This window comes from Schistocerca americana, chromosome 11 (genome assembly GCF_021461395.2).
Source record: "Schistocerca americana isolate TAMUIC-IGC-003095 chromosome 11, iqSchAmer2.1, whole genome shotgun sequence".
Lineage (NCBI taxonomy): Eukaryota > Metazoa > Arthropoda > Insecta > Orthoptera > Acrididae > Schistocerca > Schistocerca americana.
This window is the reverse complement of record NC_060129.1, coordinates 75,636,987-75,658,405: the sequence shown is the minus strand read 5'-3', so window position 1 is coordinate 75,658,405 and position 21,419 is coordinate 75,636,987. Positions and strand designations below refer to the sequence as shown.

The 21,419-nt window shown below is 43.4% G+C and overlaps 1 protein-coding gene across 1 annotated transcript in view; it reads left to right on the top strand.

Annotated features, from left to right (window-relative positions):
• The window catches only part of LOC124553818 (serine/threonine-protein kinase Pink1, mitochondrial), a 120,844-nt gene that overhangs the window by 55,402 nt on the left and 44,023 nt on the right, over positions 1-21,419 (top strand). Inside the window, exons 4-5 of the mRNA XM_047127801.1 lie at positions 14,029-14,208; positions 15,961-16,083. Coding sequence (XP_046983757.1) covers positions 14,029-14,208; positions 15,961-16,083 — 303 coding nt within the window. The remainder of the gene's footprint in view (positions 1-14,028; positions 14,209-15,960; positions 16,084-21,419) is intronic.

Below are 21,419 nucleotides of genomic sequence, written 5' to 3'. Positions count from 1 at the left end.
TAGAAGAAGAATGGATAGCTTTGAGGGATGAAGTAGTGAAGGCAGCAGAGGATCAAGTAGGTAAAAAGACGAGGGCTAGTAGAAATCCTTGGGTAACAGAAGAAATATTGAATTTAATTGATGAAAGGAGAAAATATAAAAATGCAGTAAGTGAAACAGGCAAAAAGGAATACAAACGTCTCAAAAATGAGATCGACAGGAAGTGCAAAATGGCTAAGCAGGGATGGCTAGAGGACAAATGTAAGGATGTAGAGGCCTATCTCACTAGGGGTAAGATAGATACCGCCTACAGGAAAATTAAAGAGACCTTTGGAGATAAGGGAACGACTTGTATGAATATCAAGAGCTCAGATGGAAACCCAGTTCTAAGCAAAGAAGGGAAAGCAGAAAGGTGGAAGGAGTATATAGAGGGTCTATACAAGGGCGATGTACTTGAGGACAATATTATGGAAATAGAAGAGGATGTAGATGAAGATGAAATGGGAGATATGATACTGCGTGAAGAGTTTGACAGAGCACTGAAAGACCTGAGTCGAAACAAGGCCCCCGGAGTAGACAATATTCCATTGGAACTACTGACGGCCGTGGGAGAGCCAGTCCTGACAAAACTCTACCATCTGGTGAGCAAGATGTATGAAACAGGCGAAATACCCTCAGACTTCAAGAAGAATATAATAATTCCAATCCCAAAGAAAGCAGGTGTTGACAGATGTGAAAATTACCGAACTATCAGCTTAATAAGTCACAGCTGCAAAATACTAACACGAATTCTTTACAGACAAATGGAAAAACTAGTAGAAGCCAACCTCGGGGAAGATCAGTTTGGATTCCGTAGAAACACTGGAACACGTGAGGCAATACTGACCTTACGACTTATCTTAGAAGAAAGATTAAGGCAAACCTACGTTTCTAGCATTTGTAGACTTAGAGAAAGCTTTTGACAATGTTGACTGGAATGCTCTCTTTCAAATTCTGAAGGTGGCAGGGGTAAAATACAGGGAGCGAAAGGCTATTTACAATTTGTACAGAAACCAGATGGCAGTTGTAAGAGTCGAGGGACATGGAAGGGAAGCAGTGGTTGGGAAGGGAGTAAGACAGGGTTGTAGCCTCTCCCCGATGTTGTTCAATCTCTATATTGAGCAAGCAGTAAAGGAAACAAAAGAAATATTCGGAGTAGGTATTAAAATTCATGGAGAAGAAATAAAAACTTTGAGATTCGCTGATGACATTGTAATTCTGTCAGAGACAGCAAAGGACTTGGAAAAGCAGTTGAATGGAATGGACAGTGTCTTGAAAGGAGGATATAAGATGAACATCAACAAAAGGAAAACAAGGATAATGGAATGTAGTCTAATTAAGTCGGGTAATGCTGAGGGGAATTAGATTAGGAAATGAGGCACTTAAAGTAGTAAAGGAGTTTTGCTATTTGGGGAGCAAAATAACTGATGATGGTCGAAGTAGAGAGGATATAAAATGTAGGCTGGCAATGGCAAGGAAAGCGTTTCTGAAGAAGAGAAATTTGTTAACATCGAGTATTGATTTAAGTGTCAGGAAGTCATTTCTGAAAGTATTCGTATGGAGTGTAGCCATGTATGGAAGTGAAACATGGACGATAAATAGTTTGGACAAGAAGAGAATAGAAGCTTTCGAAATGTGGTGCTACAGAAGAATGCTGAAGATTAGATGGGTAGATCACATAACTAATGAGGAAGTATTGAATAGGATTGGGGAGAAGAGAAGTTTGTGGCACAACTTGAACAGAAGAAGGGATCGGTTGGTAGGACATGTTCTGAGGCATCAAGGGATCACCAATTTAGTATTAGAGGGCAGCGTGGAGGATAAAAATTGTAGAGGGAGACCAAGAGATGAATACACTAAGCAGATTCAGAAGGATGTAGGTTGCAGTAGGTACGGGGAGATGAAAAAGCTTGCACAGGATAGAGTAGCATGGAGAGCTGCATCAAACCAGTCTCAGGACTGAAGACCACAACAACAACAACAACAACAACCTGGGTGTTAAAATTACGAACAACTTCAGTTGGAAAGACCACATAGATAATATTGTGGGGAAGGCGAGCCAAAGGTTGCGTTTCCATGGCAGGACACTTAGAAGATGCAACAAGTCCACTAAAGAGACAGCTTACACTACACTCGTTCGTCCTCTGTTAGAATATTGCTGCGCGGTGTGGGATCCTTACCAGGTGGGATTGACGGAGGACATCGAAAGGGTGCAAAAATGGGCAGCTCGTTTTGTATTATCACGTAATAGGGGAGAGAGAGTGGCAGATATGATACGCAAGTTGGGATGGAAGTCATTAAAGCAAAGACGTTTTTCGTCGTGGCGAGATCTATTTACGAAATTTCAGTCACCAACTTTCTCTTCCGAATGCGAAAATATTTTGTTGAGCCCAACCTACATAGGTAGGAATGATCATCAAAATAAAATAAGAGAAATCAGAGCTCAAACAGAAAGGTTTAGGTGTTCGTTTTCCCTGTGTGCTGTCATGTAAATGTAGATGTAGAAGCCACTGCCCCCCCCCCCCCCCCCCCTGCAGCAGGATAGGTCCTTCCAATATAGCTCTGTGGGTCATTGAGACACACGGATCTAACCACTACGTTAAAGTGGTAGTTCACAAGGCTGATAGGCAAGGATATATTCAGGTAATCAGTGTACAAACTTATTCTTACATTTTGTGATAATTAGGTGGGACTGACTTGTCATTCGCAGCTGTACTACATGTTGCACACACATGACATAAGTTTAGAATCAGAAGTGCTTTTTCACAATCCTGTTTAATTTTAATTCTGTTTAATTTTAATCCAATTTAATTTTAATCCTGTGTAATTTTATTAGGGATACTATTTTTAATTAATGAAGAATGCACTCTGATTATGATCCTCTGACGACCACCCTGATGTTGCAAATACAATAATTACCCTTACGTAGGCCCATTAAAACAATTTTGAGTTAAAAGGCTATTTTACAAATTGAATCTGAGGTGCAATATGCACAAGACAAACTGAAAACACAAACATTTGAAACACTGTGCAGCTTTTTTGTGAAGCTCTGTCAACATTTGAATGGTGAATATTGTTGAACTGTCAATTCTCAATCTCCCATGCTCAGTATGTGTTGACAGCTCTGAGAATATTTTTGATTATCAATATTCTAAGTATTGACAGTATGCTCCGCCAGGCAGTCAATATATTAACAATTTGACGATATTATCAAACATGTTGTGTTGCTTAAGGAAGAGGCACAAAGCGAAATTGAAAGGGTGCAGTTGACATCTGTTGCAAGGCAGATATACTGGGAAAACAGTAAAGAGTAATTATTAAATCAACGAATAATTTCAAAAAGTTGCTTCGGATAAATGAAAAAAACAACATAACAAATGATAAAGTCCCCAGTAGACAAACACTCAGTTTTTTTTGCAATGTTTACAGTTGTTCTACCTGTCCACCCTTCATCAAAGGTCATACATCTAACAGGTAGTCCAACCCTACCCATACCCAATGCACCATATCAGGAGTGGTAGTAAGAACAGTAGATGTGGTTTGGTGTCGCAAGTCTTTGAGCTTCTGTGGTAGAGATGGAATGTAAATGTTACCAACGATGTATACCCACACGAGAAACATGGGACGTCAAGTCCAGATATGCAGCCGCTCCAGTGATGTGACAGTGCCCCATTTGGGTAATCTTACACACTATTCTGGAAATGTGGAGGTGCGCCATCATGTCCAAAGATGAAATCCCTTCTATCACCTTCAGATTGTGGCACGAGCCAAAAGTCCAGTATGTTGGGATAGGTGATATGACGGCAGTTCCCTTAGCGAAGAGGGAAGGTCTGCAGACAGTTTTGTTACCCACAGCACAGAACACACTAACTTTATCGGGCTGTTAAACATGTTGGACAGTTTATTCCTTTTGACCCGTGTGTGTGTGTGTGTGTGTGTGTGTGTGTGTGTGTGTGGTGTGTGTGTGTGTGTTGCGTTGGTTGACCTTTCCCAAAAGATGAAAAATGGCTCCGTGCCTGATGATTAATTTGCTTCTCAAGATGCCATTTTAAGATGGTTCCAGCTTATCAGTGCAGAACTGCAAATGGTGCAATTTGCCGTCACTGTTTAGGCTTGCAGATGGTGCAAATTTTTCGGTGTCACTCTTTAATTCCTTATGGACGATTTTGCAGACTGTTAGCAGAGGGTCTCCACTAGCTCGATTGGTTTACTTTGTGGGACTATACAATGTTCCATCCTTAACACAATTCACTGTCTGTTTTGACACACCTGATTGGCCCGAATGTTTTGAATCACACAGACGACTGTCATCATCAAATTTCTTGTGCCATTCCTCTATGCTGTTGTAAACTGGTGGTGCACTGTATGATTTACCACAGAATGCTCTTTGCACACTCACTGCCAATTGACAATGAGCAAATTTTAACCCCAAAATGCTTTCTTGCAGATTTGTCACAGTTTTCACTAACTATGGACAGTGGCACCCAGTTTTTCCAAACTAACTTACCAGCACAATTAAAAAAAAAACACTTAAAGAGTTTGGCTTTAGTGTACTGTATCATTTAATTGGTTATATGTAGTCATTTGCTTATACAGAGTTATTTTAAAATGTTCCATGGGCTGTATAATTGTCGTGCATCATCTATGTGGGGCCTTGTGATCTATCCAGTTAAAACTGGTAGTAAATGAAGTTTTTATGTATTTATTTTTTAAAGAGCAACTCATACTGGTGAAAAGTATGTTGTTAAAAGTATTATGGGAGCACGTGATCAGATTCAGTCCTTATATTTGACAGAATTTCTTCCACCTCTTTACCAGTAATAAATTGGCTATAAAATGTATAGAAGAGATTTTGTTGCTTTACATTTAGTGGTGAATCATGGCATTGGCTTTCAATTCTCTGTCTTGCCGAGAATGTTATCACTATAGAGACTTGTGACACAGTGATAAGCATCGTGAAGGAAAATTGTATTCTGGAGTTGCTGCGGATTGGTTTTGTATTGTGACACCTGAAGCTTTGTTTACTGTCTCCGTGGAAATCTGCTGTTGCTCAACAATTTCTGGTGACATGAGCTGATAGAGGACTGGCCCAGTTATTGATGAGACACTCCTGAGTTCCTCCTCTAAAGAGAACAAAGCTATCAGATGTGGTACCATGTCATAGGGAAGGCCATTGTTCCACAGTCCTTTGTTTGGGCAGGCAGACTGGAGAAACTGATAACGTGGAATTGTGAGAGTTTAGATACATTGCCTTTTGAGCAGCTTGCAGTTCATAGTTAGAGAAAAGATCTTAATGACAGAATATATATCAGTTGTGAACAGAAAAACTGTAGATGTGAGTTCTGTTTGGCATGGCCAAATAGATATCTTACATTTCTGCTATAATTCTTGCTGTAAATGAAAATAAATTGAAAATAAACCATTTTTATATAGTTTTTAGTGAATAATTCAGTAGAAATTGGGGAATTTTGTCATCTGGGAAAAATATGGGAAAAACCTGGACATCATTTTAGAATTTCAGGAATTTTTCATTGTTTTAAGTTTTCAGCAAAGTTTCCTTAGTTTTGACTTGTAAAAACTGATTCTCTAAGAAAGAATTTTACTGTAGCTCACTACTGCAGAATAATACTGCAGCAATATAACATAAACAAGAGAATAACACCAAAATAAAACTCAAGTTGCAAAGAAAACACAGCGCACACCCACGTGTCCGCCGACAGTAAATAACAGTGAGCTGCTTTCGATGAGCGTGACAGCATTCATGTTGTGTGACATGAGCTATGATTGGCTGTCAAAAGTGTGTCAGTCCTCTCTGTTTTAGTACTTACAGTGCTGCATTTGATGTAATTTGTATTTACACTTTCATAATATGAAATGGGAGATACGAAACTGCGTGAAGAGTTTGACAGAGCACTGAAAGACCTGAATTGAAACAAGACCCCGGGAGTAGACAACCTTCCATTGGAACTACTGACGGCTTTGGGAGAGCCAGTCCTGACAAAACTCTACCATCTGGTGAGCAAGATGTATGAGACAGGCGAAATACCCTCAGACTTCAAGAAGAATATAATAATTCCAATCCCAAAGGAAGCAGGTGTTGACGGATGTGAAAATTACCGAACTACCAGTTTAATAAGTCACAGCTACAAAATACTAACACGAATTCTTTACAGATGAATGCAAAAACTGGTAGAAGCCGACATCGGGGAAGATCAGTTTGGCTTCTGTAGAAATGTTGGAACACGTGAGGCAATACTGACCCTACGACTTATCTTGGAAAATAGATTAAGGAAATGCAAACCTACGTTTCTAGCATTTGTAGACCTAGAGAAAGCTTTTGACAATTTTGACTGGAATACTCTTTCAAATTCTGAAAGCGGCAGGGGTAAACTACAGGGAGCGAAAGGCTATTTACAATTTGTACAGAAACCAGATGGCAGTTATGAGTCGAGAGACATGAAAGGGAAGTAGTGGTTGGGAAGGGAGTGAGACAGGGTTGTAGCTTCTCCCCGATGCTATTCAATCTGTATATTGAGCAAGCAGTAAAGGAAACAAAGGAAAAATACAGTGTAGGTATTAAAATCCATGGAGAAGAAATAAAAACTTTGAGGCTTGCCGATGACATTGTAATTCTGTCAGAGACAGCAAAGGACTTGGAAGAGCAGTTGAATGGAATGGACAGTGTCTTGAAAGGAGGATATAAGATGGACATCAACAAAAGCAAAACGAGGATAATGGAATGAAGTCGGGTGATACTGAGGGAATTAGATTAGGAAATGAGACACTTGAAGTAGTAAAGGAGTTTTGCTATTTGGGGAGCAAAATAACTGATGATGGTCGAAGTAGAGAGGATATAAAATGTAGACTGGCAATGGCAAGGAAAGCATTTCTGAAGAAGAGAAATTTGTTAACATCGAGTATAGATTTGTCAGGAAGCCATTTCTGAAAGTATTTGTATGGAGTGTAGCCATGTATGGAAGTGAAACATGGATGATAAATAGTTTAGACAAGAAGAGAATAGAAGCTTTCGAAATGTGGTGCTACAGAAGAATGCTGAAGATTAGATGGGTAGATCACATAACTAATGAGGAGGTATTGAATAGAATTGGGGAGAAGAGGAGTTTGAGGCACAACTTGACCAGAAGAAGGGATCGATCGGTTGGATGGACATGTTCTGAGGCATCAAGGGATCACAAATTGAGCATTGGAGGGCAGTGTGGAGGGTAAAAATCGTAGAGGGAGACCAAGAGATGAATACACTAAGCTGATTCAGAAGGATGTAGGCTGCAGTAGGTACTGGGAGATGAAGCAGCTTTCACAGGATAGAGTAGCATGGAGAGCTGCATCAAACCATTCGCAGGACTGAAGACCAAAACAACAGCAATATGAAAATATGCAGTGTACACGACACTGCATATCAAAGATGTTTCCAAAATACGTTGGTTGTTTTTCTAGGTTCCAGGAAGCTCTACGTCAGTGTATAAAACATTTACCATTCAAAGGATTGATAAGTTTTACTGTTCTGAGGGAAAGCATATTGTCATTTAATGTGTAACAATGTACTTTCACCTGGGGAAAAAGAGTATTCTTAACCGGGAAAAATCCGGGATTTTTTTTTTTTTCTCCTTGTCCGCATATGCACCCTGTAATAATGATTTGTTCTGTACCATTTTTTACACAAAACTGCAGTGACTCCGTGCTCCAGAGGTGCTGCTCCTCCCTCTTGGCCTTACTCCCCCCACCCCCCCTCCCCTTCTCCCGTGTCTGCCCATTAGTCTTCTGACTGATTCGACACAGGCAGCCACAGATTCCTCTCTCGTGTCAACCTCTTGATCTTAGAGTAGCACCTGTTTATTTGTCGGATGTATTCTAAGCTCTATCCACCCCTACAGTTTTACCTTCTGGAGCACACTATAGTACCGTGGGATGTATTCTAGTGTCTTAATCCTGTCGCCAGCCCCGGGTTATTATACTTACTCGTAATCGTATTTCATTACTGCATTTATTGGAATACGTTGCACCACTTATGTAAGCTCTTGGCATCTGTTTCAGTATACTGTCTATGTTGCAGTTTGTGATTGTTGTGAAATACAGTTTTTAGGGCCGTGGGAAGTTGGGAAGTATGCTTACCACCAAAGTAGTTTCTCCAGCAGACGTGGGAAAATATTTCTTTTGTGGAATTTGAGAAGCATACATAGTGGTTTTACTATATTTATTAGAATATGTCTTACACCTCTGGATGTGCCTGACATCTAGTGGTAGCAGGCTGTACGCGGTGTATAAAAACTTCTAAAACAAATGGTGTCCACTTCTCGTGAGATCATTACTGTTGTCACATGTGAAGTCGGAACACATTGTTTAATGTCTGCAAATGGGAAATACACTTACACCTGGGTTTAACTACTCATAAATGGGCTGTGGTAAAAGCACATATCACCATTGCTTTGGGTCCTAAATCACATAAATGCAGTTATAATAAAAATTAGTAGTCATTTGATCACAGTTCTAATATTGCACAAGAATAAAAAAAACCACCTTTGTAGACTTGCTATAAAATCGCCTACAAAAAGGTTAAAAAGTGTACTTTCATCCTGCCCCTTCACCTTATCAGTGTTTTCCGTATGTTCCTTTCTTTGTCAGTTCTGTAGAGAGCCACCTTATTTTTTCTCTCATGAGTCCACCTAATTTTCACCCATCTATAGCACACCATCTCAAATGCTTTGATTCTCATTTTCTGGTTTTCTCACAGCCCATGATTCACTACTGTACAATGCTGTGATCCAAACATGCATTCCCAGAAACGTCTTCCTCATACTAAGGCCAGTGTTTGATACCAGCAGACCTACTTTGGCTAGAAATGCTTTCTTTGGGATTGGAATTATGATTAATAAAGCCAAATTTCTTTAGCAAACTGACAAATAACTTCATTGTTCTGCAAGGCAACTAATGCTTGACTGCTAATAACCTGGAAATAAAATAAAATCAGAAAACTGAAACTCATAATATATTTTTGCCCTCCGTAATTATGTGAATGCTTTTTATGTCCTCCTCGCTTCATCTATCGTCTGTTATTCTGCTTCCAAAACAGCAGAATTCCTTAACTTCATCTACTCTATGGCCCCCTAATTTTGATTTTAAGTTTGCCGCTAGTCTCATTTCTGCTACTCTTCATGATTACTTGTCTTTCTTCAGTGTACTGTCGATGCATATTTTCTGCCATCAGACTGTTCAATCCATTGAGTACATCTGTAATTCTTCTTCACTTTCACCGAAGATAGCAATGTCGTCAGTGAATCTTTTCATTGATATCTTTTCACGCTGAATTTTAATCCCATTCTTGAACCTTTCTTTCATTTCTGACATATCTTCTTATACGAGGGCTATCCACAAAGTACATTACGTTTTGGAATTAAAATAAATAAAGTATTGGAAATTTTTTTTATTCTATACATAGTTGCCATTTAAATTAAGGCACTTGTCGTAGCGATGGACGAGCTTGGAAATTCCTTCGTCATAAAATTCGGCCGCCTGCGCCTTCAACCGCGTGGTTACCTCTTTTGGGACAGAAAAGGTGTGATTTTTGTGGATTTCCTGGAAAGATGCACTACAATAAACTCTCAAAGGTATTGCCAAACTGTGCACAACCTCAGAAGAGCAATACAAAACAAATGCAGGGGAAAGTTGGGCTCAAAGATCTTGCCGGTTCACGACAACACCCAGGCACACACAGCAAATGCCACTCGTGAAGTTCTCGAATCTTTTAAGTGGGAGTTGTTTCCTCATCCGCTGTACAGTCCCGACCTGGCACCGAGCGACTTCCACTTACTCCCAGCAATGAAGAAGTGGTTGGCTATGCAGCGTTTTGATGACGACACACAGCTTCAAGAAGAGGTAACCATGTGGTTGAAGGTGCAGGCGGCTGAATTTTACGACGAAGGAATTTCCAAGCTCGTCCATCGCTACGATAAGTGCCTTAATTTAAATGGCAACTATGTAGAAAAGTAGTATTTAAGTGTGGCTTTCATCTGTATATAATAAAAAAATTTCCAATACTTTATTTATTTTTAATTCCAAAACGTAATGTACTTTGTGGATAGCCCTCGTATATAGATTGAACAGCAGGGGCAAAACACTACACCCCTGTCTTGCACCCTTTTTGATATAAGCACTTCATTCTCAGTTTTCAGTGAAGGAACATGGTGTATACAACCCGGGTCAACCAGGAAACCCGGGAATTTTTTCATCCGGGAGAAAACTGGGAATTTTTCGGAATTCTGTGACTTTTTCATTGTTTTAGCTTTCAGTTAAATTTTTGTAATTTTGACTGTTAAGAATTGATTCTCTAGCAAAGAATGTTACTGTATCCTGCTACTGGAGAATGATACTGCAGCAAAAAATATAAACAAGAGGAAAAAAATAAAACTTTAGTGGCAAAGGAAATGCACCATTAACAACAACAAAACACCGTGCACGCACAAGCGTCTGCAAACAGCAAAAATATGTCAAAGACCTTAGGGCGAAGACTATGTAATACCTCGTAACAATAAACTACTTTCTATGAGCGTGACGTCACAACTGTTTACCTTCGGTTCGTTTGACCAGTTGCCAATGGGCTCATGTGCATGCACAGTTGACTCACTAATGAGCAGTAGCTTCTCCCATTTCCTGCTACTTGAAGAGTGGCTGTTAGCTGTATTGGCAGTAGCAGCAAGCAGCCAGACGCTAACGAGGGGAGGGGAGGAGGGGGGGGGGGAATTCTTGTGAGCCCTGGTTGTCAGATTCGCACATGTGCAGAGTTGTCTGAACTGTAGTGGGGAGGGGTTAGACTCCACGTGACCCATGTTTGCGTTAAGTAATTTTGCAGTTTCCTCTTCGTTTACAGCTCCCACATCAAATGAAAACAAAATGGATTTGTGGCCGGGAGCTATCAAGTGAATTGAAATACATTCACATAATTACGGAGGGCAAAAATATATTATGAGTTTCAGTTTTCTGATTTTATTTTATTTCCAGGTTATTAGCAGTCAAGCATTAGTTGCCTTGCAGAACAATGAAGTTATTTGTCAGTTTGCTAAAGAAATTTGGCTTTATTAATCATAATTCCAATCCCAAAGAAAGCAGGTGTTGACAGATGTGAAAATTACCGAACAATCAGTTTTATAAGTCACGGATGCAAAATACTAACGCAAATTCTTTACAGACGAATGGAAAACCTGGTAGAAGCCAACCTCAGGGAAGATCAGTTTAGATTCCGTAGAAATATTGGAACACGTGAGGCAATACTGACCCTACGACTTATCTTAGAAGAAAGATTAAGGAAAGGCAAACCTACGTTTCTAGCATTTGTAGACTTAGAGAAAGCTTTTGACAATGTTGACTGGAATACTCTCTTTCAAATTCTGAAGTTGGCAGGGGCAAAATACAGGGAGCGAAAAGCTATTTACAATTTGTACAGAAACCAGATGGCAGTTATAAGAGTCGAGGGGCAAGAAAGGAAAGCAGTGGTTGGAAAGGGAGTGAGACAGGGTTTTAGCCTCTCCCCGTTGCTATTCAATCTGTATATTGAGCAAGCAGTAAAGGAAACGAAAGAAACGTTCGGAGTAGGTATTAAAATCCTTGGAGAAGAAATAAAACCTTTGAGGTTCGCCGATGACATTGTAATTATGTCAGAGACAGCAAAGGACTTGGAAGAGCAGTGGAATGGAGTGGACAGTGTCTTGAAAGGAGGGTATAAGGTGAACATGAACATGAGGATAATTGAATGTAGTCGAATTAAGTCGGGTGATGCTTAGTGAATTAGATTAGGAAATGAGACTCTTAAAGTAGTAAAGGAGTTTTGCTATTTGGGGAGCAAAATTACTGATGATGGTTGAAGTAGAGAGGATATAAAATGTAGACTGGCAATGGCAAGGAAAGCATTTCTAAAGAAGAAAAATTTGTTAACATCGAGTATAGATTTAAGTGTCAGGAAGCCATTTCTGAAAGTATTTGTATGGAGTGTAGCCATGTATGGAAGTGAAACATGGACGATAACTAGTTTAGACAAGAAGAGAATAGAAGGTTTCGAAATGTGGTGCTACAGAAGAACGTTGAAGATTGGGTGGGTAGATCACATAACTAATGAGGAGGTACTGAATAGGTTTGGGGAGAAGAGGAGTTTGTGGCACAACTTGACTAGAAGAAGGGATCGGTTGGTGGGAGATGTTCTGAGGCACCAATGTAGTATTGGAGGGCAGCGCGGAGGGTAAAAATCGTAGAGGGAGACCAAGAGATGAATACACTAAACAGATTCAGACGGATGTAGGTTTCAGTAGGTACTGGGAGATGAAGCAGCTTGCACAGGATAGAGTAGCATGGAGAGCTGCATCAAACCAGTCTCAGGACTGAAGACCACAACAACAAACAACAATCTTTCCGCTGAAGCAATCAATTTATCTGAAACGAAGTGCTTCATTCCACAGTTTTGGCTAGTCCCAACTATTCGCTGAATTCGAAATGCACATTTTCATCCTCTGCCATGTATGGCATTATACCATAATAAAGAACCAAATATTAGATAGTACAGTACTGTTACTCCAAGAAAATTTTATCCCAAAAACTACACTGAAAACCTTAATGTCAGATGGGACCTACTTCATTGTGAATCTGGAAAAAAAAAAGACAATATACACTTCGAGCCGAATTATGCATTTTAGTATGTTTTCCAAAATTCAAATGCTCTTGGAGTATCCTCTGATGACCTGTTTCTTATATTGCGTAATGTAAGCCTTATTAGTGCTTTATACATACGAACATGCGGGCTTCCTACACCACTGCAGCTGCACCCATGCAATAATGTCTGTTTTCAGGCGCTCTTTGGCAACTGCTAAATTTTGAACCTATTTCTAACAGTCTTGTGATAGTATAATGAACGGTGGTTTGAAAAGCGTTACTTTCAAAGTAAAGTTCTTTCTACGTGAGATGAATTATGTTACGTGTGAGGAAGTGGGATGAGTTTCTTAAATCGCAGAGCATTTGAAACTGAACACTTTGAGGACCAGCCACTTACAAGAATTTCGAGCCCAGAAGACCAGACATTTATGTCATTATTTTAAATCTGTTGGCACATTCGTGTGATGTATCTTAAAGTATAACACATGCAAACAAAGATTAATATTACATGTGAAAGCTTAGCTTCTCTTGAAGCTTTTTAATCTTAGAGACCAATATTATATGTGAAAGCTTAGCTTTTCATATAGCTATACTATGTATATTAATGTAAACCATTAACTTCTCCTCTTTGTGTGTTCGCGCTATGTAGCAATGATCTTGCTACTGGCTGACTATAGCATGTGTCCTATGCTCTGAATACCTGCTATCATTGGCTGACGAGATCTCGTGGCATGAGATATGATTGGCTTACAAAAGGACATCGCAATCTCAATTTCAACACTCCGGAAACCAACGTGCTGTGTTTGGTGGAATTTGAATTTATACTTTTGTAATACGAAAATATGCAGCGTATATTTTGCTGTACATCGAAGGTCTTTCCAAAACCTCTCTCCACACTTTTTTTTTTTTTTTTTTTTTTTTTTTTTTTTTTTTTTTTTTTTTTTTTTTTTTTTACAGTTCCGAGGGAAAAATCTACGGAAAACCTACTGTCACTTAGCACGGAAAAAGTGTATTTTCGCCCGGGAAAAAGTATTTTTTTAAAATGGGATATCCGGGAATTTTTTTTCCTTGTCTGTGTATACACCTTGAGGAAGTTGTCAAAATATTGTGGAAATTAAAATGTGCGCTGTACTCGACTGTAAACCTAGGTACTTGGAGATCTTCACTTTTGTTGAGGAAGTCCATAATATTGTGAGAAGCTAATTAAGGTGTAAGGAGAGTGTACTTGAAAACAATTGGAATTCCAGAAATAATTTTACTATTGTTGTGTTGTTATTAGTCTCTCACATTTCTGTCATCTTCTTGTAATTCCAGTAAGGTGTAAGTGTGAAATATGCCAATTTGTTTGCTGTCGTTCAGGTTGGCCAGCCGTGTACGTCGCCTACCTCCACATCCGAACATTGTGGAAATCCTGGGGCTATTTGCAGACCGTGTGCCATTTCTACCCGGCTCACTGGCTATGTACCCGGATGCCCTCCCATCGAGGCTAAATCCGGAGGGCTCGGGAAGGAACATGAGTTTGTTCTTGCTTATGAAAAGGTAAGTGGATGAATTAAAAGTCAGCAGCATGAGGTAGTTTATGATGCTATTATTATAAGGTGTATTTGAGAAGTAGAGAGATCCAATTTCTCTGTCATTTCATGTGTATTCCCAGCCAGCAGTAAAGAAGTGAAACACTAATCGAACTCGTACACAGAGGGGTTGAAGAAGCAAGTGCAATGACAACAGAAAAATTCGATTAGTGATTCCCTTTGTTGCTTTTGAATGGGAAAAGGTGTGAGGAGATAAATGGGAAATTGGATGATGGATGGGAAGTTGGATGCTCGTAACAATAACCCTTTGCCTACAGTGATATCCAAATATTATCACTTCAGTGTAATGAAACGTCAGTTTTCACTGAGGATTCTACATCTACATCCATACTCCGCAAGTCACCTGACGGTGTGTGGTGGAGGGTACCTCGAGTACCTCTATCGGTTCTCCCTTCTATTCCAATCTCGTATTGTTTGTGGAAAGAAGGATTGTCTGTATGCTTCTGTGTGGGCTCTAATCTCTCTGATTTTATCCTCATGGTCTCTTCGTGAGATATACGTAGGAGGGAGCAATATACTGCTTGACTCCTCGGTGAAGGTATGTTCTCGAAACTTCAACAAAAACCCGTACTGAGCTGCTGAGCGTCTCTCCTGCAGAGTCTTCCACTGGAGTTTATCTATCATCTCTGTAACACTTTCGTGATTACTAAATGATCCTGTAACGAAGTACGCTGCTCTCTGTCGGATCTTCTCTACCTTATCTATCAACCCTATCTGGTACGGATCCCACACTGCTGAGCAGTATTCGAGCAGTGGGCGAACAAGCGTACTGTAACCTACTTCCTTTGTTTTCGGATTGCATTTCCTTAGGATTCTTCTAATGAACCTCAGTCTGGCATCTGCTTTACCGACGATCAACTATATATGATCACTCCATTTTAAATCACTCCTAATGCGTACTCCCAGATAATTTATGTAATTAACTGTTTCCAGTTGCTGACCTGCTGTATTGTAGCTAAATGATAAAGGATCTTTGTTTCTATGTATTCGCAGCACATTACACTTGTCTACATTGAGATTAAATTGCCATTACCTGCACCATGCGTCAATTCGCTGCAGATCCTCCTGCATTTCAGTACAATTTTCCATTGTTACAACCTCTCAATATACCATAGCATCATCCGCAAAAAGCCTCAGTGAACATCCGATGTCATCCACAAGGTCATTTATGTATATTGTGAATAGCAACGGTCCTATGACACTCCCCTGCGGCACACCTGAAATCACTCTTACTTCGGAAGACTTCTCTCTCCATTGAGAATGACATGCTGCGCTCTGTTACCTAGGAACTCTTCAGTCCAATCACACAATTGGTCTGATAGTGCATATGCTGTTACTTTGTTCATTAAACAACTGTGGGGAACTGTATCGAAAGCCTTGCGGAAGTCAAGAAACACAACATCTACCTGGAAACCCGTATCTATGGCCCTTTGAGCCTTGTGGACGAATAGTGCGAGCTGGGTTTCACATGATCGTCTTTTTCAAAACCCATGCTCATTCCTACATAGTAGATTTCTAGTCTCCAGAAAAGTCATTATACTCGAACATAATACACGTTCCAAGATTCTTCGAGAACTTACTGAACTGCCCTCATAATGGGCGCATTGTGAAGGCTTCCCCTGCCGAACACAGATGCTGGTGCTGAGAATTAATAGAATTGTTAAGCAAATGTACGAAGAGAGACCTTCTCGTGTTGCAGGTACGACACGAGCATGAAGCAGTATCTGGAGCAGCACAGCCCGTCAGTGAGGGAGGCGACGCTGCTGCTGACCCAGCTCCTGGAAGCCGTCACGCACATGACTCGCCACGGAGTAGCACACAGGTGTGTTGTCAGAGTCGACACTGGGTGGAATTGCTAAAAATGTGCGGGCAAACTAAATTATCTCGTGGATTAAACTCTTTCGTCACCAAAAATAGGTAATCCACTATACCTAATGTTTCTAACATTCCACTAACAAAGTAAGTACCTCAGCCTATCCATAAAACTCTGTCTTTCTGTGTAATTGGTGAGTGAATGTTAATCACTAAAGAGTATTCAAGTCGAATGCTGGAGAAACAGTACTGTGTGGCAGTGGAATGAGAACATTTGTTGTTCTGTATTGGAGATAATGTGATCAGCCTTCACCACAGTGAAGATACATGCCATTTCTACTGAAATGCTAGAGTTCTACTGGAGAAAGTGCCACTTGAAATACGTAGTTGTGGGTGGTACTAGCGAGATATGTGCTCGGCCTATTACTCACCTGGCTCTTTCCCGGTTGCCAAATAGGATGTGAAAGTGTTGCTAATTGGCCTGCGCGTATGCCTGACGTGACATCATTGGAGTTTGTTCTCTGGGAGGTAAAGTCAAAGATGAAGTCTGCGCACAGGTTTCAACGACATGAGGATTTAAAATACCTCATTCTTACAACATGTGCAGCAATATCAAAGATATATCTTCAATTCCTCCTGAACCAGTGACTGAAAATGTGTATTACTGTGGACAGTGGGCGTTTTAAACACTTCATGACATAAACAAAATTTTAAGGAAGTGCTTGTGACCACATTCCTTGGGGATTTCTTCTTAGTTTATGGGGAAGGGGGGCAGGTTGATAGTGATGTATTATTTTGCAATGTTAGTGTGGATCTTGGCATTAAATTTATGGCAGGAAGTTATTATTTTAAGAGTCTTTATACCTCAGTTACCTGTTGTACATATCTGTTCAGTTTTTGTTGTGCACCTTTTGAAGCTCTTGCAGGAACGAGCAAAACTGGTACCATCGTTAAAATCTAGAGGTCCGGCCACTTAGAAAAATTTCGGACCCCAAAGGCTAGCCATTTTTAAAATGTTACTGGCACATTTGTTTGATATAAAAGGTGTTAAGTAAGTAACATTTAGATATAAAGATAAAGTGAGTATACTTTTTTCAGCAGTTTTATTTTTCCGTGAAAGCATGTACTTTGTCTATTCTTCTGCTCAATTCCCAGCAATATAAGGCACTTACTGTATTGCACAATTAGCTTTTGAGTACCATCCTCCTAGAAATCTGCTGCCCGATCAAACAACCATATCCCCAGGGGGCTCGCCACTCTTTGACACCCCCTGCGGGTTCGGGGGTAAGAATAGGCCCGCGATATTCCTGCCTGTCGTAAGAGGCGACTAAAAGGAGTCTCAAACGTTTCGGCCTTCTGTGATGGTCCCCTCTTGGGTTTGACCTCCTTTTTTCTTCCAAATTTCCGTCGTCAGTGCGTGCCATTTGGGGAAGGACACCTTACGTGGTGTTTTTGTATTGGTCCATCATGCTCCACCATCTTGCATGTTACCTATTGTCGTGTGGGGGGGACTACGCCCAACATCTTCTGGGTTGTCTCCTTCTCGCCTTGTGCGCACTCTTCTTCTTAGCGCCTACGACAACTGTGGACCCTTTAAACACCTAAAATCCAGCACGGTAGCCAGTCCGTTGTGGTGGGGTCGTCATGTACCCTCTTGGTGGTAGCCCTCTGACCACGCAGGAATCGCACTACAGATGCCAGAGCTGTTTCCTCCCCATGCATGCCAAGGAGTATGTGCCCATCTTGTCTGGGGCACGGGGACTCCGGGCAACGGGATATCGGCCAGGTACCCGTTGCTTTGGCTGGGTGGCGCCCTTGGGGAGAGCCCTCGTTCGGAGTAGGTGGCATCTGGGCGGATGTGGCGCAATGAAGCGCAATAAATCACACCAAGCTGGTGGTCGCACGGCCACCAGCGTCTCTAAGCGAGGTAGAGTCGACTTCGATGCTGTGCAATATGACCCTCAGACATTCCCCTCGTTGGCTGCGCCATGGGAGGGACGCCGATCTAGTGCCAAGCGGGAGCCTTATGTACCGCAATACCTTGTCTGCAGCAGGACTGATGGTGACTCCTTTCTTCCGACGAAGCCTATGTTTTTTGTGGAACACCTGGAGGATAAGTTTGGGGAAGTGGCAGGGTTGTCAAAAATGAGGAATGGGTCCATCCTCCTCGAGACGTCCTCCCCAGCCCAGTCACGAGCGTTGCTCTTGTGTGATAAGCTGGGTGACGTCCCTGTTACCGTCACTCCCCACAGTAGCTTAAATATGGTCCAGGGGATTATTTATCATCGTGACCTCTTGTTACAATCCGATGACGAGCTGAGAGCCGACTTGGAACGGCGTGGTGTGCATTTTGTCCGTCGTGTCCATCGAGGACCCAAGACAAACAGGGTGGCCACCGGTGCCTTTATCTTGGCCTTTGAGGGTGATGTCTTGCCCGAGAAGGTCAAGGTAATGGTTTACCGTTGCGACGTGAAGCCATACGTCCCTCCCCCGATGCGGTGCTTCCAGTGCTGGAAGTTTGGGCATATGTCCTCCCGTTGTCCATCCAGCGCTACATGTCGAGATTGCGGACGCCCCTCTCATCCCGATTCTCCATGTGTGCCCCCGCCTGTCTGTGTCAACTGTGGGGAGCACCACTCTCCATGCTCGCCGGATTGCCCCGTTCTTCATAAGGAGCGGAAGATCATGGAATTTAAGACCCTGGACCGGCTTACTTATCGAGAGGCTAAACAGAAATATGAGAGGTTGTATCCTGCTTCCCTTCGAACATCTTATGCTGCAGCCACGTTATCGTCGCCCACGCGAGCGACGGTTGTCGCTTCATCTGTGCCGCCTTCAGTGGGCCCTCGGGGCCGTGTATCTCTGTCTGCCCCCCTCGTGCCTGGGGGCAAGCCTTCCTCTCATGCCCCCTTAGCAGTTGGGGGCAAACCCTCTTCTGTCGCTCCCCCCAAGCTTACTTCGGGAGTGACATCTGCTCCACAACTGGGAGGCTCGATTCCTCCCCCACCTTCTCCGGCGGCGTTGCCTCCGCCGGTTCCTCTCTCGCGGAAGGGGTCCCTCGGGGCTCTCCCTTCCTCCGTTTCTTCTCCTTCCCAGCCAGATGTCAGCCAGTGGCTGAAGGTTCCGCCACCTGCTGATCGTAGGGCTTCTGCGTCGTCGTCAACCTCCGACGCTCCTTCAGAGAAGCTCTCCCAGCCCTCTCACCCTAAGGGCAGACGCGAGAAGGAGGAACGGAATGTGTCCAAGAAGAAGGACTTCCGGCGGTTTCAGCACCGCCTGCTGTACATAGTCCTGGCTCCGGGGATGAGGTGGAGATCCTCGCCTCTGCCGCGGATCTCGCCCTCACGGAACCCTTGGGGGCCTCTCCTATGGACTCAGCTGACTCTCCCCCAGTGGCGGCAGTTGGCTCTGAAGCGCTGTCTGCCTCTTAGTCGCATTCACGCCCTCCCAGTCCCTTCCTGCTTCCATTCTCCAATGGAACTGCAGCGGTTATTTCCGCCACCTGCCTGAGCTCCGGATGCTTCTGAGTGATTCCCCTGTTCTCTGCATTGCTCTGCAGGAAACTTGGTTTCCTGCACTACGGACCCCCGCCCTTCGCAGTTATCGGGGATACTATAAGAACCGTGCTGCCTGTCATCGAGCGTCAGGTGGGGTTTGCCTCTTTGTTCACCGCTCTGTCTGTAGTTCGCCAGTACCCCTTCAGACGCCTTTAGAGGCAGTTGCTGCCAGGGTTGAGCTCTCGCCGGCTATTACTGTTTGCTCTGTTTACATTCCTCCGGATGGGGAGCTCCCCCGACATGTCTTGGCTGCGCTGCTGGCTCAACTCCCGCCACCATTGCTGCTTCTGGGCGATTTCAATGCCCACAACCCTCTATGGGGTGGGACTGTCTCTGATGACCGCGGTCGGGCCGTGGAGCATTTGTTGGCTCAGCTCGACCTTAGCCTCTTGAACACCGGTGCTCCCACGCATTTCAGTGTTGCCCATGGCTCGTTCTCGGCCATCAATCTCTCTCTTTGCAGCCCCGGACTTGTCCCATCCCTCCACTGGAGGGTGCACCCTGACCTGTGCGGTAGTGACCATTTTCCCATCTCTTTGTCCCTACCCCAGAGTCGTTCTTGTGGGCGCCTGCCCCGCTGGGCTCTCCACAGGGCAGACTGGTCGGCTTTTACTTCTGCTGCTGCCATTGAGTCTCCCCCACAGGGTGACATTGACGAGGTGGTCCGTGTTTTAACCACATCCATCATTTCAGCGGCCGAGGCTGCCATCCCCCGATCTTCTGGCCTCCCTCGGAGGAAGGCTGTACCCTGGTGGTCGCCGGAGATTGCTGAGGCTATTCGCTGAGGCTCTCCAGCGGCATAGGCGGCACCCGTCTCTCGAGACCCTCATCGCCTTTAAGAGGCTCCGTGCCCTGGCCCGTCGTCTTATTGCACGGCGTAAGCAGGAGTGCTGGGAGAGGTATGTCTCATCCTTGGGCTCCCATGTCTCCCCCTCACTCGTGTGGTCCCGGATCCGGCGGATTTATGGATACCAGACCCCTATGGGTGTCCCTGGGCTCTCCTTGGACGGCGCTGTCTGCACGGACGCTGCCGCCATTGCTGAACGGCTTGCCGTGCACTTTGCTCAGAGCTCTGCGACTGCCTCCTATCCCCCCGCCTTTCGCTCTCTAAAGGAGCGAGCCGAGCGGACGCAGTTCTCATTCCACACGCGTCGTTCTGAAACATACAATGCTCCTTTCAGCGAGAGGGAATTCCTCGCTGCCCTCGCCGATTGCCCTGATACGGCACCAGGCCCAGACTGCATCCACGCGCAGATGCTGAAGCATCTCTCCAGGAACTGCCAGAGACACCTTCTCGCGATATTTAATCGCATTTGGAGCGAAGGCGTGTTCCCGTCGCAATGGCGAGAGGGTGTTATTGTCCCCATCTTGAAGCCTGGTGCGGACCCGCTGGCGGTGGACAGCTATCGTCCCATTACCCTCACCAACGTTTTGTGCAAATTGCTCGAACGTATGGTGGGGCGGCGTTTGTGTTGGGTCCTTGAGTCGCGCGGTCTCCTCGCTCCATCCCAGGGTGGCTTCCGTCGGGGCCGGTCTGCAGTGGACAATTTGGTGCGGCTGGAATCTGCTGTCCGTACGGCTTTTGCCCGACGTCAGCATCTCGTTGCTGTATTTTTCGATCTGCGGAAGGCGTATGACACCACATGGAGGCATCACATCCTCGCCACATTGTATGGGTGGGGTCTTCGTGGTCGGCTCCCGGCTTTTCTTCAAACCTTTCTATTGCGCCGCTCTTTCCGGGTGCAAGTTGGTGCCGCCTCTAGTTCTTCTTATACACAGGAAAATGGGG